Source organism: Thunnus albacares, chromosome 15 (assembly GCF_914725855.1).
Source record: "Thunnus albacares chromosome 15, fThuAlb1.1, whole genome shotgun sequence".
NCBI classification, from domain to species: Eukaryota; Metazoa; Chordata; class Actinopteri; order Scombriformes; family Scombridae; genus Thunnus; species Thunnus albacares.
The window spans coordinates 30,742,612-30,760,941 of record NC_058120.1 but is presented as its reverse complement, the minus strand read 5'-3'; the positions used below and the strand labels follow the sequence as shown (position 1 = coordinate 30,760,941).

Genomic DNA, 18,330 nt, shown 5'->3' with positions numbered 1-18,330 from the left:
AAATATCCTAACAAAAACAGACCAGACAAGGAATTGATACAACTATTAGAAATTAATTTGATCAGAAATGACTTTGAATTTAATGGAGAATTTTTTCTACAAATCAAAGGTACAGCTATGGGCAAAAAATTTGCACCAGCATATGCTAATATTTTTATGGCAGAGTGGGAAACATCAGCCTTAGCCTCTTGTATTAAAAAACCTTTATATTATTATAGATACCTGGATGACATCTGGGGTGTATGGCAACACTCAGGAGGATTTTGATCACTTCCTAATCACTCTAAACAATCACAATGAATCTATAAAATTAAAATCTACTACCAGCAGGACCTCAGTGGACTTTCTGGACACCACCACATACAAGGGCCAGAACTTCCAAAGCACCAATAACCTGGATATTAAAGTGTTTAAGGAGACAGACACTCACGCTCTGCTCCACAAATCCAGTCACCATCCCAAACATATGCAGGCCTGGTAAAGTCACAACTGCTGAGGTTTCACAGAATATGCACTCAAAGGGAGGATTTTAGAGAAGCCACTACAACGTTGTTTTCAGCGCTTTGCACAGAGGGTATTCTAGATCTTTCCTCAGGAAATCCTTAAAAACATTCCTGGAAACTAAACCTCAGGTGGTGTCTACAATACTTCCTTTTATCATAACATATTCTGCATCTGCAGTGAGATTGGTCAGAGTGATTAAAACAAACTGTCAAAAAGCACTAAGTGGAACTCAAATTCTACAGGAACACAGAATGGGGAATGGGTGGATTTAGACCTGACCCTGACCCAAACCTAATGCCTAAACCTAACCTTTGACCTTTTGCTAACTGTATAGAGTTTTCAAAAATTCACTCTATAAATGGTACCAATATAGTCAAAATGGTCTGAAACGTGCTCCTAAATACTTTCTACATGGTCGATTTTGGCCTCCACACTCCCACTATGAACCGAAGGTCGTAGATACTCGGTAGTGGGTGGTCACACCTAATTTGGGGGCGCTGAACGCACCAGTCTTGGTCCCATGTCTCTACAACCTTCCGTTCCCGAGATGCAGCCATTTCAAAAACTGGAAGTGACGTATCTCCGGACTGGAAGCTTGCACAGACTAATGGGTGGTACTGTTGGAAAGGATGTACACAAATTAGTGGGGGTAGACCTTTGTTCCAGGTCTCCATGACCTTCCTATCAAAAGTTATTAACAAATATGTAATCCTCAAATATATAATCGTGGTTATCATCCCTATTCCTAACCCTAACCCCCCCCCCCCCGCCCTAACCCTAACCCCCCCCCCCCCCGCCCTAACCCCAACCCCTCCCCTGCTATAATAAATAAAGTTCAATTCATCATGTACAAATCAAATTACATTTAATTCATTGATTTAATAAATACCATATTAAAAACAGGATTCAACTAGTTCATAAATAAATATATAAATAAATAAATACAATAGATTGTTTTTAACCCTGTATATGCCAGACACAATTAAAAATACTATTCTAAACACTAAAAATTAAATTTCACAAAGAAGCAAAAAATTCAGTTAGGAGGGCAAGTTATAAATAGGAGGGAAGGCAGCGCTCCATCATTTCTGCTCTAACCACCAAACTGACAGCATCTTTCTGCCAACCAGCTCAGATTTAGTGCATTTTCCTTTTTCTTCTTGTTGTGCCTCTGCCTGAGGAAGACCCAGAGGGGTCGAAACGTTGCAGCGTACAGGCACACACAAATCAATAGCAAATAATTTTAGTTGACTTTTAATTTTTCAAAAAGGTTTTTTATTTTTTATATTTTTTGTCCTTGTTTCATTTGCTTTTATATTTTAAGCTAATTTAGAGCAAAACAAAAAAACCCAAAAAGCCTTAACTCATGGCCATGGGGTTCAGTTCCCCCACCCTAACCCCTAACCAAACCTATATATACAGATATAAAGCCATTATTTGAGAAAATTGTACAAACATTACAGGACAAAAAATTCATAAACGCTAAACAAAAGCAATATTTACTGGGCGACCCGGAACCCAGGGCCCGTTTGTTTTACATGTTGCCAAAAATACATAAAGACCCGTCTAAGTGGAGCAAACCACATGAAATTCCCCCGGGAAGACCAATCGTTTCAGACTGCAGCAGTGAGACCTACCATACGGCCGAGTTCCTAGACTTTTATTTAAATCCTCTCTCTACTTTACACCCCAGCTACATCAAAGACACATATGATTTTGTAGAACAAATTAAAAAACGCCATATTCCTAAGAATGCCATTTTATTCTCGATGGATACTGATATCCTATATATGAACATTGACACTACACAAGGCTTACAGGCCATAAAAAACATATTTCAGAAATATCCCAATAAGAAGAGACCAGACAAAGAATTGATACAATTATTGAAGATCAGTCTCACCAGAAATGACTTTGAACTTAATGGAGATTTTTTTCTACAAATCAAAGTCACAGCGATGAGCAAGAAATTTGCACCAGCATATGCTAATATTTTTATGACTGAGTGGGAAGCATCAGCGCTAGCTTCCTGTACAAAAAACCCTTATATTATTACAGGTATCTGGATGATATCTGGGGTGTGTGACATCACTTAGAAGAGGAATTTGAACAATTTTTATTCACTCTGAACAACCACAACATATCCATAAAACGAAAATCCACTACCAGCAGGACCTCAGTGGATTTTCTGGACACCACCACATACAAGGGCCAGAACTTCCAGAACACCAACAAACTGGATATTAAAGTGTTTAAGGAGACAGATACTCACGCTCTGCTCCACAAATCCAGTCACCATCCCAAACATATGCAGGCCTGGTAAAGTCACAACTGCTGAGGTTTCACAGAATATGCACTCAAAAGGAAGATTTTAGAGAAGCCACTACAACGTTGTTTTCAGCGCTTTGCACAGAGGGTTTTCTAGATCTTTCCTCAGGAAATCCTTAAAAACATTCCTGGAAACTAAACCTCAGGTGGTGTCTACAATACTTCCTTTTATCATAACATATTCTGCATCTGCAGCTAGATTGGTCAGAGTGATTAAAATTAATTTTCAAAAAACCATAACAGTGTAGCGTAGGATACTGCGCCAGACAGGAGAATAACAAACCCTGTCATTTGTTAAGGAACAAAAAAGTATATAAGTATACACAAGTAACTTGGCAAGATAATCCCAGTTAGCCTACAACCTTTGCTACTAAGAATTTACCAAATGAGGAAAAACCACCATTGACCCAAAGAATCTTCATTAACAAATGTTATTGAAACCAACTCATAAGCAACACAAACCAAGCATTCAAATACAAGAAGTAACTCAAAATCTGTCACACAACTACACACATGGTCATATATTAAACCAAACTATAAACTATATATAAGAAACAGAAATCAAGGAGCTAAGTGGCAGGGAGCAGGTCGAAGGCAGTTCAGTATGTTCAGTTTGGTTGCGGGGGGGTTTGAGGGTTAAAGAGGAGAGAGTAGGAGAAGCCTGGAGAGTTACAGGCAGGAAGACTTAGCTCTTAGCTTCTGTCTCAGCAGATCCATCTCAGTCAGAGAGCTTCCAAGCACATCCCAGAGATGCTCCAGTCCTCCAGACACACTCCGGGGATCAGCACTCCTCCTTCAGACCAGGATTGTTCACCATGGTCCCGGCTGGTTTTCTTTTACTATTTCCACTGTCTGTTTATAAAGCTCACTATTTTTGTTTTTAGAGGTTCGGTGGATGTCCAGAAACTAGCTTCAGTTTACTGATTTCCGTCTTCCGTCTCACTCTCCTCCAGGCTGCATTGTCAGTTGTTCCCCCCTTCCCCCGGCTCACAGGTGTGTCTCATTTATCTCCTCTCCCTCTCCTGAACCACTCCCCTTCCCTGTACTTCCAGGATATAAAGGGCTCATCCCCTTTCTGCCACAAGAGGAACTCAAATTTTACAAGACCACGTAGTCTAAAAACTGTGTACACTTAATCACATGTGTACAATACAATATGTACTACAACATGTAGGTGAAACCAAAAACTCCATCGCTTTGAGGTTCACTCAACACAGATATAATATTTTAAGACAGAAGGAGGCACACACTCTTCTGGTGAATCATTTTTTACAATATGGATGGCAATCAGCCCAGACCACGGTCTTGCTGGACCGCAGCCCAAAGAAAAGGGGCTGAAAGGATCTGGATCTCTAAAATGGACACCATATATCCTAAGGGTCTGAATGAGAAGTAAACTGGTCTCAGCAGGGTACAATGATGGACTGTGCATGAGGGTGTTCAAACATTGTGGGCCGTGTGGGGTGACAGTGGCGAAGGAGACGGCGCTGAAGGAGACGGCGCTGAAGGAGACGGCGCTGAAGGAGACGGCGCTGAAGGAGACGGCGCTGAAGGAGACAGCGAGTGGACAGCTGACAAGCTTCTGTGATGAGGAAAGAACCAACTTCTCCTCCCACAGAGCAACTGGGTTGGCCACCGATCCAGGTTCACCAGAAACAGTCTTCCTCCTCTCAAATTAGACTGTATGCTGCGGCATTAAAGACATTAACAGGGTTGTTTCTTTGTTGAGTTTTGACACTTTGTAGTTTTTGTGTTTTTTTAGTTTCAACATTTTATAGTTTACTAAAACTATGAATTACTAAAATGTAGGATAGTAGTGTATTTTATTTAAATTTTTATTAGTTTTAGTATATTTATAATTTTATTGTTTGTAGTTCAGTTTTTAATTCATCGTATTAATTGAACTAGTATTAAATTAATTCTGAACCTATAAAGTTCTGTCGTGTTCTTTGGTTGCAGCTGTTGCTCTCCACCAGATTTATCCTCCTTCCCTCCGTTTTTACAGTTGCCATCTGCTTTGCCCCATCTAGTCCAGCATTGCCATAGCATGCATGAAAAGGCATAAGATGGAAATGTTCCTGATTGTAGCTGCATGTATGAATACTGAAAATCACTGGCAGTGCCTGAAAGGTTATCCCAGTAATTTACTGGGAACTATGTGCAAAAGACGCTTAAGAGAGAACATCTGGACCAGCAACCTTTAGGATTTATCTGATAAAACATATAAATAAAACTTACAACAGGTCAAACATGAGAAAAAAGTACAATGCATTATATTCATAGAAGGACACAAAAAGAACATGAAAGCAAACACATGTTCATATCGTACCTTCGCTCAGACGCCGTCATAATTACTTCAGATGTGTCAAAGTTCAGACTGGTTTGACCAACGTTCCTCACTCGGCAGCTCACATCAGCACAGTCAGAGATAATTATCTTGTTAATTCAGGAAAACAGTGAAAACTTGTTTTTTTTCTGAAGTGAATGTATTATGCTTCCAGACACACTAAACAAAAATGATGATAATATTTTATTTAGAAATTTATTTTTAAAATCACTACTTAATCAGGGAATAATAATCTGCAATAACGACACTAAAGGTAGAGATTATTATTATTATTACAAAATTCAAAAGTCTGTCAGAATGACAAGTCATTGAGGTAAATGTAGGAAAGATGTTAATTTTTCTATGTTAAGATCAGGACTGACAGGTGTCAGTGCTGCTGTATACATCATGGAGAAGACAGAGTCAGATAAACGTGAGAGAACGGCGGGAAACTGTTGAGTATGTCTGTTAGAGACGCGACACGTTTACAGGCTTAGAGTCAATATTTAAAGGAAAAAAGTTTAATATCATGAATATAACTTCTGTGTAGTCATGATGTTAAATAAGACACTATTTCTAGTGGGAAAAGTAAATTCACAAGCATGTGGACACTGTAATATAACTGAAATATAGTATATATATCTTTCTATATCAAATATAGAAATAAAGGGTGAGGATTTGATTTGGATGGGATTTGGAAGCAATAAAAGGAACTAGTGGTGATAAAGTGAAAGGTGGTAGAATCCTGGAATATACGATCGTTTTATCGTTTTGTTTTGTTTTTTGAGTAAACTACTGTAAACTGGATCTTGTTCTACATAATCCGGTCCGGTAGGAGGCGTCGGTGAGTGTTACAATCTGCCAATAAACACAAGGAAGAAGAAGAAGAAGAAAAAGGGAAAAGGTCGCGTGTTCTCAGGATTACCCTCATTTCAAGATGGCGGACGCAGAGGGTGAGTGTGCTGCACGTTTCTCTGCAAACATGTTGAACAACTTTATTCAAAACTGTTTGTAAAGAAAATCAGTGAAACTGCTGGAAGAGAAACAGCTGCAGGACGAAACTGTCTGAGACGCCAAACCGCGTCACTTCAGCCTGAAACTCAATTTACTCTTTAATGTTCACGCTCCGTTACCGGCGGAGGGCCCGGTACCCGCCGCCGCGGGACGCACCGCGCTCTGTTACCGGCGGAGGGCCCGGTACCCGCCGCCGCGGGACGCACCGCGCGTGCTACCGGCGGAGGGCCCGGTACCCGCCGCCGCGGGACGCACCGCGCGTGCTACAGGCGGAGGGCCCGGTACCCGCCGCCGCGGGACGCACCGCGCTCTGTTACCGGCGGAGGGCCCGGTACCCGCCGCCGCGGGACGCACCGCGCGTGCTACCGGCGGAGGGCCCGGTACCCGCCGCCGCGGGACGCACCGCGCGTGCTACCGGCGGAGGGCCCGGTACCCGCCGCCGCGCCGTATTTTAGGGTCACACTTTAAGTTTCAGGCAGTTTTTGGAAATAAAGGTTCACGTGTCTGTTTGGATGCGAAACACTTTTCAGGAATTTGACTTGATGTTTAAAATCAGACTCCAGAGGAATCGATCACAGGACAGTCGCGCTCTTATTGATGATTAAAATCCGATCGGTTTGCTGTATCGATCTCAGCGGATAAGCTGTTTGATTAGAATGTATCAGTTCAGACGGCCTGTTAGCTCTGCGTTAGCCTCATGATGCTAACGTCCACGTGTTGTGGGAGAGGCCACGTGGGCTGCTTCTGAAAACCTCACTGATCACCTGAAACTGAAATAAAGTATTTAAAGTTTATGATTCAGTTTCTGTTGAATTATTTCTGTTTTTATCTGAAGCTTGTTGGAAGTAAAACAGATTTTAAAGTGAACAGACGGGTTAGAGTTCGCTGACAGATCATTACATCGTTCACCACACTTTATGGTTACAGTTTAACTGGTTTATACTGGTTTATACTCTGCACGCTGCTTTCTGCTGATTAAAGAATCTTTCCATGTTGCAGCAGCGTCAGTGAAGAAGAAGAAGATGAAGAAAGTCAGTGAAGAAGAAGTCGGGGTGAGTGTGACGTTCAGGAGTTTTAGGTTCAGTTTGTTTCTTGTGAATCAGCGTCAACAGTTTGTTTGTTAACAGGAGATTCAGCAGAGCGGAGAATTCTTCATCCAACCAGAGTCCAAGGTGGCCGCTCTGGACACGTCTCAGTGGCCGCTGTTGTTGAAGGTGAGTTCACCTGGTTCACCGGGTCAGTCTGGTTCACCTGGTTCACCTGGTCAGTCTGGTGACAAACCTGTGAACACTTTTACGTTTGTTTGTGTGAAGTGATGAATCAGTTTATCCATTCGCTGAGCAGCGGCGTCATGTCAAAGTCTGCGCCTCTGCTCCCGTTCTGGGGGCGGGGCTTCTCCGCTGCGGTGATGGCGGCGTCCTGGCGTTCTGCCGGACGACGACCCGAACCGCACGGAGAGAAGGACTCGACTCGACCGCCGCCGAGACGACTTCCTGTTCTGATCACACGCTTGATGTTTGTCACATTACAACTTCCTGTTAAAGTCACTTGAAACCACTGAAGAAGAAATCTGAATGTTTTGTTTCCTGCAGAATTTTGACAAACTGAACATCCGGACGGCTCATTACACGCCGCTGCCCAACGGCAGCAACCCTCTGAAGAGAAACATCCAGGATTACGTCAGGTAACATTCACACAACGTTACTCTAACATCCCCCCCCCCCCCCCCCCCCCCAGAAAACATGCTGACGTTCCCTCCTCCATGTGCAGGTCGGGTTTCATCAATCTGGACAAACCAGCCAACCCTTCGTCTCATGAGGTGGTGGCGTGGATCCGGAGGATTCTGCGTGTGGAGAAAACGGGTCACAGTGGGACGCTCGACCCGAAGGTCACCGGCTGCCTGATCGTCTGCGTGGACCGAGCCACGCGATTGGTCAAGTCCCAGCAGAGTGCCGGTACGCGCGGTTCACTTCCTGTCTGATAGATTGAAGTGTAATGTCTCCGCCCGGCTGACGGGTGTGTAAGCGCAGTAAAACCCAGCAGCCCCTCCCTGCTCTCTGCTGTGTGTTGCAGGTAAAGAGTATGTGGGAATCGTTCGGCTGCACAATGCGATAGACAGCGAGCACACGCTGGCCAGGGTAAGTCGCCCGGCTGATCGATCAATACTTCATATTGATCAGAAAATGCTGACCTGAGTTGATCACTTGATTGATTGTTGATACGAGCTGAAGGAGGGAAGTTAGTCTGATTATGGATGGTGCTCCTCAGGGTCCTAGAGCCCCGGTTTAATCCTTTAAACTTGTCTTTGTGCAGAAACGCTCTTCATCACAGACGCATCCCGTCATCGTTCAGCAGCTGCACTTTCTCTGATTGGTCAGCTGTGTTTCTGTCAGTCATGTGACCCTCACTGTTTCTATCTGCAGGCGTTGGAGACGCTGACCGGCGCTCTGTTCCAGCGACCGCCGCTGATCGCCGCCGTGAAACGTCAGCTGAGAGTTCGAACGATCTACGAGAGCAAACTCATCGAATACGACCCCGAGAGGAGGCTGGGTAAGATCACCTGTCAATCAATAATCAATACGTGTCAGCAGTTCAGAAATACTGTGGCGAAACAGCTCAACATCCAGTAAGCGTCACATGACGCCTGTGTGAGCGTCGCTACGCCGGTTACCTGAACACGTCGCACTAACAGGAAGTCAGTTAGTGATTCTGCTGTTTCCTGTTTTAAATATTAAACATTGTTTCTTAGAACAGTTTAATAGTTAATAATTTATTCTTCACATGTTGTTACTGCGTTTAATGATCACTTGTTTTCACGTCTCTGTAAACACTAAATTATTAAAGTAAAAACCAGTTTATGTTTTATGATTCAAACATCAAACCTCTGAATTAATGAATCTGTTGATCAGCTTTGGGATTAATCAATGATTAATCAGGTTTAAACTGCAGCTGACTGAGGAAGTTTGATTTGAACCAACACGTGGCGGTGATGTCAGTGTGATGTCAGTGTGATGTCACAGCGCTCCTCTCTGTGTCGCAGGTATCTTCTGGGTGAGCTGTGAGGCAGGAACGTACATCCGGACTCTGTGTGTCCACCTGGGTCTGCTGCTGGGGGTCGGAGGTCAGATGCAGGAGCTGAGGAGAGTCCGCTCCGGAGTCTTGGGAGAGAAGGTGAGCGGCCGTGAGGTCACAGGCGGAGAGGTCAGAGGTCACAGGTGGAGAGGTCAGAGGTCACAGGTGGAGAGGTCAGAGGTCACGGTCAGAGTGTTGAGTTCAGTCCTGCTGCTCGGTGCAGGTCTGCTAATGAAACTCTGCAACAGAAACCAGCAGCAGAGACGTTTCAGTGCAAACTGAGTCTCACCGCTGCTCACATTCACCACCGCATCACCAGACTCGCGTTCACGCAGAACTAAATCTGCACTTCATCAATACTATTGATTCTGATATTGACAGACGGGTTGAAAACAGAAGAACATGTTTTGTTAATATTGAGATAATTTAAACATTTATCTTGACGTGTTCTTGATTTAATACTTTTGTTTCATCAGAGTCTTTATCAGCAAATAATCTGAAGCAGTTTGTATGAAACATGAATCATTAATAGATTAATAACGGCTGAAGGACCGATCCTTGTGAAGCATCATCAGTGCATCAGACAATTCTAACAGTGCTTCACACATTTTAATAATATAATTATTTAATTAGCACCTTTTACAAAGTGCTTTGACAGATAAAACAAAGGCAGCAAACAGAAAACAACAAGTCTGACATTTAGAAGATTATAAGAAGATTAAAACATAAAAGCAGGTCTGTAGAAGCAGAGTCTGAGTCCATGTTGATGCTTTTATAACACATGAAGCTGATCCAGATGATTCATCTTGATAAATAAACACATTACAGGCAGAACAGAATCGGTTGCTAATGATTAGAAACGTCTGGATCATCTTCGTCATCGATGTTTCAGCACGAAACATTTTTAGAATAATAATAATAATAATAATAATAATAATAATAATAATAATAATAATAAAAGTTTCAGTGTGTCGACTCAACCAGGAGAGAAACGTTTGAGATGATATCGAGCTGCGTTATGTTCACATCTTCAGCAGAACATGACACTCTGGATGTTTGATGCTGAAATGCATCCTGGGAGTTGTAGTTCATGTTCTGGAATCAGAGCAGCTGAAATATCTGCTCTCACATGTGAAGCGTTTTCTTTCTAACGCCGCGGTCTGACTGTTTCCAGGACAACATGGTGACGATGCACGACGTCCTCGACGCTCAGTGGCAGTTCGACCACAACAAAGACGAGTCGTACCTGCGGAGAGTCATCTTCCCTCTGGAGAAGCTGCTGGTGTCTCACAAACGGCTGGTGATGAAGGACAGCGCTGTGAGTCACACACACGCACACACACACACACACACGCACGTTACACCTGAAACTCACCTGAGCGTCCGTGTCTCCAGGTGAACGCCATCTGTTACGGAGCAAAGATCATGCTGCCGGGTGTCCTCAGGTACGAAGACGGCATCGAGATCAACCAAGACATCGTCGTCATAACGACCAAGGGCGAGGCCATCTGTACAGGTGAGGGGGGGGGGCGGTGTGTTCAGGTGCTCGTGCACAGGTGAAGCCACATGATGATGAGAGTAGCTGCAGTAGCTCTCGGGCTGTGATGACCTGCTATCTATCACCCTTGTCTGATGGCTTCTCAACGTTTCCACTTTTATTTCCGTTTGACACAAAAAGCTAAAAAGTGTTTTTGTTTTTTTTTTGTTTTTGTTTTTTTTTTTCTCGTGCAGCCGTCGCTCTGATGACCACGGCGGTGATCTCCACGTGTGATCACGGCGTCGTCGCTAAGATCAAGAGGGTGATCATGGAGCGAGACACGTATCCTCGGAAGTGGGGTTTGGGACCAAAGGTACTATTGAAGTTATTGATCAGCTGATATTCAGTTTGAATCAATAAAAGTCGATAAATGTTTGATTTGTTCCGTCAGGCGAGTCAGAAGAAGATGATGATTCAGAAAGGACTCCTCGACAAACACGGCAAACCCAACGGCAGCACGCCGGCGGACTGGAAGAACCAGTACGTGGACTACAGGTAGAGGTCATCTGAGGGGGCGGGGTCAGTTAGTGTGACGCAGACAGTTATCCCTCGCTGAGCTGGCGTGCTCTCTGAGGGAGTCAGTCTGCTACAGGAACTTTCAGCTCTGAGCTTCTTCACTCTGCTGTTTGCTGAGCTGCAGCTCACCTGAGAACAGACGTCAGCTGTTAACGTCGTTCATGAAGGTGTTGAGCTTGATTGTTAACTTATTATTTTTGATTGACAGTGTCTCCAAGGTACCGGAGGAGTCATGTGACACTTCATTAAAGGTAAAAAATCACCTGATCAAACATTTTAATCACCGTTTAGTTTTAACGTTTGTTTCACTTTAATTTACTCAGTTTAGATGATTTTGTCACATTAACTTGATGTCGTCACCTGTTGTCCAATCAGAGCTGACTTAGCTGATGTCATCTGACCTTTGACCTCCTGTTGTGCAGAGGAAGAGAGAGGCGACAGACAGTGACGCTGAGCCTGCGACGACGACGACGCCGTCTGCAGACGACATAAAGAAAGAGAAGAAGAAGAAGAAAAAAGAGAAGAGGGCAAAACTGGAGGAGGCGGAGCCTGCTGACGCAGAGGCGGAGCCTGAGACAGAGGTCAGTCTGGTCTGAAGACGAACTTCTTATTTCTGTTTGTACATCCTCGCCTCCTCGTGTCTTAGCTCCTCCCACCTGAGACGCGAGCGGAGTCGTCGTCATGCTGCTGCGTTTATGTTCATGACAACTTATTTACTATTAATTCAAATTACAACACGGCGTAACGACGATGTACAGATGTCGCATTATATATTTTATTGTGTGAAGCGCTACAGATGTTCGTATATTCCAGCTTAAAGCTCCTCCAGATGTGTTTTACTGTGACGACGCGCTGAGCAGGACGGAGGAGGTTTAACAACTGTCAGTGAGGCTCCGCCTGAAGGTCACATGATAAACTCACATTGAGGGAAACGGTCATGTGACCTGTCGTCTGATTTCAGTTTAGACTGAATCAAATGTTTCCAGCTGAATCTGACGTCTGTCTTCAATCATGCAGGTTTCAGCTGAAAGTGCCAAAAAGAAGAAAAAGAAGAAGAAACAGAAAGAAGAGGAAACGTCAGAGTGACGGCGGATCAACAGGTGAACAGGAAACTCCGCCCACTATCACACCTGTGTGAATGGCCCAGACGCAAAGTATTCTGGGAGTTTAACGGACTGCAGAAACGCAGAAAGGACGTTTTGTTTTTTATATAAACCTTATTTTGTGTGTGGGGGGGGGGGGAGGGGGGGTCCAGCTGTAAATAATTCAAAATAAAAGACTTTTATGTATTTTGTGTGTTGAGTCAGTTTAGTGTTTATTTACATGTTTGTGCTTTAATCGACCTCATTGGTTTATTTAACAGTTACACAGCTAATTAACATCTGCAGTCTCTGAGCAGGAAGATATAAAAACACAATATAATAGTAATAATACAACATACAAAATATAATATCATCCTCTCCATGTTGACATCACGTCACTGGTTTGTTTTAAAGATACTGAAGTTTGTGCTTCTCATACGGGAGGAAATGAGTTTAATGAGTATCTGCTGCTCCGACTGAATTTAGCTAAAAACATTCCTGTGATGATTTACAGCAGCGTTCACTCTGGAGGTCCAGATAGCTGCACTTGTAATAAACTCAGTTTTATTTATAAAGCACCAAATCACAACAGAGGTTCTCAGGACACTTTCCACACAGAGCAGGTCTGGACTGAACTCTTTAATCTACAGAGATCCAACATTCCTCCATCAGCAGGAAGAAGAAAAACTCCTTTAACAGGAAGAAACCTCCAGCAGAACCCGACTCTAGGTGGCGCCGTCTGCCTCGACCGGTTGGGTTGAGAGAGAAAGAAGGAGGGAGACACAGAGAAGCAGAATAATAATAGAAATATGACTAATAATAATAATAATAATAGTTGTGGGTGTCAAGCAGGACTACAGGGGTCCATGGAAGCCCACCGTCCATAACTAGGGGGTCCATGACCCTGAGAAGCAAAGTTAGTGACATGCATTGATGTTACATGAATGCATACAGATGGAGAGGAGGAGGAGGAGAGAGGAGCTCAGTGCATCATGGGAAGTCCCCCAGCAGTCTAGGCCTATAGCAGCATAACTAAGGGCTGATCCAAGGCGAGCCTGGTCGGCCCTAACTATAAGCTTTATCAAAAAGGAAAGTTTTAAGCCTACTCTTAAACATAGAGAGGGTGTCTGCACCCCGGACTGAATCCGGTAGATGGTTCCATAGAAGAGGAGCCTGATAGCTGAAGGCTCTGCCTCCCATTCTACTTTTAAAGACTGTAGGGACCACCAGTAAGCTGCATACTGGGAGCGCAGTGTTCTAGTGGGATAATACGGTACTATGAGCTCTTCAAGATATGATGGTGCCTGACCATTAAGGGCTTTGTAAGTTAGGAGAAGGATTTTAAATTCTATTCTAGATTTTACAGGAAGCCAATGCAGTGAAGCTCCTCACTGATCCATAAAAATAATAAAAGACTTTAGTGATTCAGGCTGATCAATCATCCTCCCACAGTCACCAGTTCTTTATCGATAGTTCTTATTGGTTCCTTTCATTAGACTCAAGATTCATTTATTATCATTTTACAACACGTTTGTATGACGAAGTGTAGTTTGTCACAAAAACAGAAAAAACCCTAAAAATTGTTTTTTTGTTTTGTTTTAATTATTTAAAAAAAATCTCTTCTGGAAAAGATCAGAATTGATTTTGTAGTTGATACAAAACTAATGATTGTTTCAGTAACGTTTACACAATAAGCAAAAATCCCCAAAACAAAGTGGTGACATCACAGTGACATCACAGTTTATACGACTGTGATGTCACTGTGATGTCATGTCATGATGTAATCCCCCACCATGCTGCAGCAGCTTTCAGAAAAGGCACATTTTACTAAAATAATTTAATATTTAATAAATTTCAAAAACACGTGAAGGACTTTTGGCGTGTTTGGATGTTCTGCGGTCTCGCCCTACCCCCTCTGTGATGTCACTGTGATGTCACGGCAGGTGTGATTGGTCAGACACAGTGACATGTGAGCAGGTCTCTGTGTGAGCTAGTCAGGACTCGGACTCTGTGATCGGTCAGCCTGTGTAGGTCAGAGGTCAGCCGCAACAGACGAGGACTCGGCTCGTAGACGACCCAGCTCGGGTCGCTCGGGTCGGGTCTGTAGTACGAGTCCAGAACCTCCAGCGTGTCCAGGCGCTGCAGCTGCTGCAGCTGCAGGAAGTCCTCGTCCGACACGTGATTATGTCTGAAACGACACTGAAGTCAGTACAGCGGGTCACCGGTTTTAACATTTCTGGTCTCCATGGCAACCTGCCACACATTTCAGCAGAGTCACAGCAAAACAGAAGTAACTGTCACAGATCAAAGGTCATCACCTGATCCGGAGCGTCCTCAGGTGAGGGAACAGCTGTGGGAGGAGCCTGACCAGGCTGGAGGAGGAGCTCCAGGGTTCCAAGTGCAGATGCTCCATGTGAGGAGCTCTCTGCGAAACCACCTGCAGGTCTTCAGGCTGCATGTCGACACACAGCGTCAGACTGACCAGTGAAGACGGCAGGAAGTCGGCGTACGCTGCCAGAGGGTGGCCTCCTATTGGACAGACAGAGTGAGGTCATCATGACATCATTGCACGTCAGCGTGTAGAGAATCAGTCACAGTAGACTTCAGGTTAGTAGAGTTCAGTAGAGTCACCGTGCACATTGAGGCTGCGAAGATGCGGCAGCATTGTCAGCCATGTTTGCAGGTGACAGGTGGGTCCGGGGACGGAGTACAGGTGGAAGACTGACAGGCTGCGGAGGCGGGACAAAGGCTGCAGAACTTCCTGCGTCACCATGGCGTCGTAGTTCAACAACTGCAGGTCAGACAGCTGCAGACCGCCGTCGCCACCTGAGGCAAGAAAAACACACCGTTTATTTATATGAGTGACGGCAGGTAACCTGAGGAGACGTGTGGTTTGTGTCTCAGGTGTGTTTACCTGTCAGGTGGGCGGGGCTGAAGAAGTCATGAGACAGCGTCCTGTAGGTGATCATGGTCCAGGACAGGCGTTTGAGCTCCGTCAGGTGCGTCAGGACACCGCTGAGTGTCGGGACACTCAGACTGCCGTCGTGGTGCAGCAGCAGCGAGGTGAGACGAGTCAGCTGACTGATGGTGGCCACCAGGTGAGAGGCGGGACAGGTGAGCTGCACGTTACAGATACTGAGCTGTGTCAGCTGATGACTCAGAGGAAGCAGGAAGTCCAGGCTCTTCAGAGGTGTGTAGCAGGACGTGATGGACAGGTGTTGCAGTTGGTGGAACAGTTTCAGTTCGTCGACGCCTCCGTCTCTCCAGTCATCCAATCGCAGTGCGCCGAGGGCGGGAAGCCATGTGGAAAGGTGCTTCAGGTGTTTCCTCTTACCTGAACGCACTGCTACACTGCCCACGTTCCTCTGAGCCAGGCTGCGCCAGAAAGGTTGGTTGTAGCGGGAGAAGTGTCGCAACACGATGCTGAAGCCGCGCCACAGGGGGCGGGACTTATCCAACAGGTGTTTGAAGTGTGAACAGGTGCAGCGAACACTCAGTTTGTCTCTCCAGGACAGGAAGCTGAACACCTGCAGCCACAGCTCGGCAGGAAGCTGCAGTGCCGACAGCGTCATGACCACACAGAACAGCTGATCCTATAAATTATTAATTATTACTGCTGTCGAGCAGCGGACCTCCGTCGCTCTCCTTCTTCTTCTTCTTCTTCTTCTTCTTCTTCTTCTTCTTCTTCTTCTGCTGCTTCCTCCTGCGTCACTGAGCTGAGACGGAGCAGAGGATGAGACTGAGCAGGAAGAGGTCTCACTCTGAGCTCAGAAGGTGAAACAGACACTAAAAGTAAATACTAAATAAAAACGAGTCCACAAAACGAGTCGAAGGATCCTGAATGTGCTGATGACGTCACAGACTCTGACGTATTTTAGTCCTGCAGATAAAGTTCATCATCAGCGCGACGTCTCACTCTCACCTGTTTCTGCTCTCCAACAGCAGACAGAGTGAGACCTCTTCACCAAAGAAGATCTGGTCACTGTGCTGACGTCACTGTCAGTAAATTATATAATGACAGTTTAATAAATTATCTTTGCTTGTCAGACAATTAACAGGGCTGATAAAACAAATACTCTGTTAGCAGTATGAGATCAACATGTCACCTTAGTAAAAGTGTTCAAACGGGTCGAAAGATCTTCAGGTCGCCAACAACTTAGTATTAAACCCAAAACTCAAAGAAATACAGCTGGTAGAGTCCAGTGTGAAGAGGTTTACTGTGCATAAAGAGATGCGGAGCAAACCGAAGTCTTTTGTCCCGGGACAAAGAAAAACCTGATGCAAAATCATAAAACCTCATATTTTATACTTTTCATAACTCCTCCTATTGTGCAGCTTAGTTTCAAGTCTACGCCTCATTTTTAGTGAAATTCAACCATCTGGTCATTATTTCTGAGTTCATAAGTGAACTTGTGACTTATCTTAGAAATTACTGCCTCAGCATCTTTCACCTTTTGTCACAGTAAAAACAGACACAACACAGAAAACCTAATAGCTTTATTACAGATTAGCCTTCTTGCTAACTCTCTGGGAACTGTCTCTTACTGGCTCAATGCTGTCTTTGCACTCTCACCGGCACATTCGATTGATCATGGAAAGGAAAATATTCTCAGTAAAATGAACAAACGAACCCTCTAATGTAGCTGGATTTAGACATTTTACTGCAGCAGCTTTGCATCCTCCTGCAGCCCAGTCTGAGTCCTGAATACTGTGCCTGATATTCTGTGAATGTCATGTATACAGTATTGCATATATATATATATATATATATATATATATATATATATATATATATATATATATATATACAGTTTGGGGCAGGAAAATGAATTTATTATTTGTTTGCTTCATGCAGAGCTGAAGTCAGATTGTCACCTGAAAATTAAACAATAAATATCTCAAACAATAAAACAGATTGTGTAGAAATGTTTAACTATTTATAATAATCCAACAATATATATATATATAACTGGATAAACTTCTTTATTTTTACTGAAAACTAATTATTATTATTTCCCTTTCCCTCTCTCTTTCTCTCTCTCAACCCAACCGGTCAAAGCAGATGGCCGCCCACCAAGAGCCGGGGTCTGCTTGAGGTTTCTACCCGTTAAAGGGGAGTTTTTCCTGCTGCTGCTCATGGGGGAACTGTTGGGTCTCTGTAAATTAAAGAGTACGGTCTCGACCTGCTCGATGTGAAAAAGGCCTTGAGATGACTTTTGTTGTGATATGGCGCAATGTAAATAAAAATTGATTGATTGATTGATTGATTATTATTATTATTATTGTTATTGTTATTATTATTATTATTATTATTATTATTATTATTATTATTATTATTATTGTTATTGTTATTATTATTATTATTATTATTATTATTATTATTATTATTGTTGTTGTTGTTATTATTATTGTTATTGTTATTGTTATTATTATTATTGTTATTGTTATTATTATTATTATTATTATTATTGTTGTTGTTGTTGTTGTTGTTGTTGTTATTGTTATTATTATTATTGTTATTGTTATTATTATTATTGTTATTATTATTATTATTATTGTTGTTGTTGTTATTATTATTATTATTATTGTTATTATTGTTATTGTTATTATTATTATTGTTATTGTTATTATTATTATTGTTATTATTATTATTATTATTATTATTGTTGTTGTTGTTATTATTATTATTATTATTGTTATTATTATTGTTATTATTATTATTATTATTATTGTTATTATTATTATTATTATTATTGTTGTTGTTGTTGTTGTTGTTATTATTATTATTATTATTATTATTATTATTGTTGTTGTTGTTATTATTATTATTATTATTGTTATTATTATTATTATTATTATTATTATTATTATTATTATTGTTATTATTATTATTATTATTATTATTGTTGTTGTTGTTATTATTATTATTATTATTATTAATATTATTATTA

At 42.8% G+C, this 18,330-nt stretch overlaps 2 protein-coding genes and 2 non-coding genes across 8 annotated transcripts; 3 read left to right on the top strand and 1 right to left on the bottom strand.

Annotated features, from left to right (window-relative positions):
* Nucleotides 1-6,080: 6,080 nt before the first annotated feature.
* On the top strand, nt 6,081-12,585 carry dkc1 (dyskeratosis congenita 1, dyskerin). Of its 2 annotated transcripts, none has more exons than XM_044375278.1 (15): nt 6,081-6,111; nt 7,172-7,224; nt 7,300-7,386; nt 7,765-7,856; nt 7,943-8,127; nt 8,246-8,310; nt 8,596-8,722; nt 9,213-9,343; nt 10,419-10,562; nt 10,640-10,760; nt 10,976-11,094; nt 11,173-11,261; nt 11,506-11,548; nt 11,720-11,878; nt 12,315-12,585. In XM_044375278.1, exons 1-15 carry the CDS (start codon nt 6,096-6,098, stop codon nt 12,381-12,383), a joined length of 1,500 nt encoding a protein of 499 aa, XP_044231213.1. In that variant the 5' UTR covers nt 6,081-6,095; the 3' UTR covers nt 12,384-12,585. The 2 variants fall into 2 exon arrangements, with proteins under 2 accessions (XP_044231213.1, XP_044231212.1); XM_044375277.1 differs by having other exon boundaries at nt 11,173-11,276.
* On the top strand, nt 7,480-7,678 carry LOC122999119. Its single transcript, XR_006407640.1, has one exon. It is a non-coding gene; the product is annotated as a small nucleolar RNA SNORD17 (small nucleolar RNA).
* LOC122999111 lies at nt 10,806-10,882 on the top strand. The gene has a single exon (XR_006407633.1). It is a non-coding gene; the product is annotated as a small nucleolar RNA SNORD83 (small nucleolar RNA).
* A 14-nt stretch (nt 12,586-12,599) lies between the features above and the next one.
* On the bottom strand, nt 12,600-17,010 carry im:7136021. 4 transcript variants are annotated; one of them, XM_044375274.1, is made up of 5 exons: nt 15,294-17,008; nt 15,011-15,205; nt 14,698-14,908; nt 14,290-14,567; nt 12,600-13,118 (listed from the first exon to the last, which is right to left on the bottom strand). In XM_044375274.1, the coding sequence occupies exons 1-4, from the start codon at nt 15,949-15,951 to the stop codon at nt 14,333-14,335; spliced, it is 1,299 nt and encodes a 432-aa protein (XP_044231209.1). In that variant the 5' UTR covers nt 15,952-17,008; the 3' UTR covers nt 12,600-13,118; nt 14,290-14,332. The 4 variants fall into 4 exon arrangements, with proteins under 4 accessions (XP_044231209.1, XP_044231208.1, XP_044231210.1 ...); XM_044375273.1 differs by lacking the exon at nt 12,600-13,118 and having other exon boundaries at nt 14,208-14,567; nt 15,294-17,007; XM_044375275.1 differs by lacking the exon at nt 12,600-13,118 and having other exon boundaries at nt 14,208-14,567; nt 15,011-15,202; nt 15,294-17,006.
* Between the last annotated feature and the right edge of the window lie 1,320 nt (nt 17,011-18,330).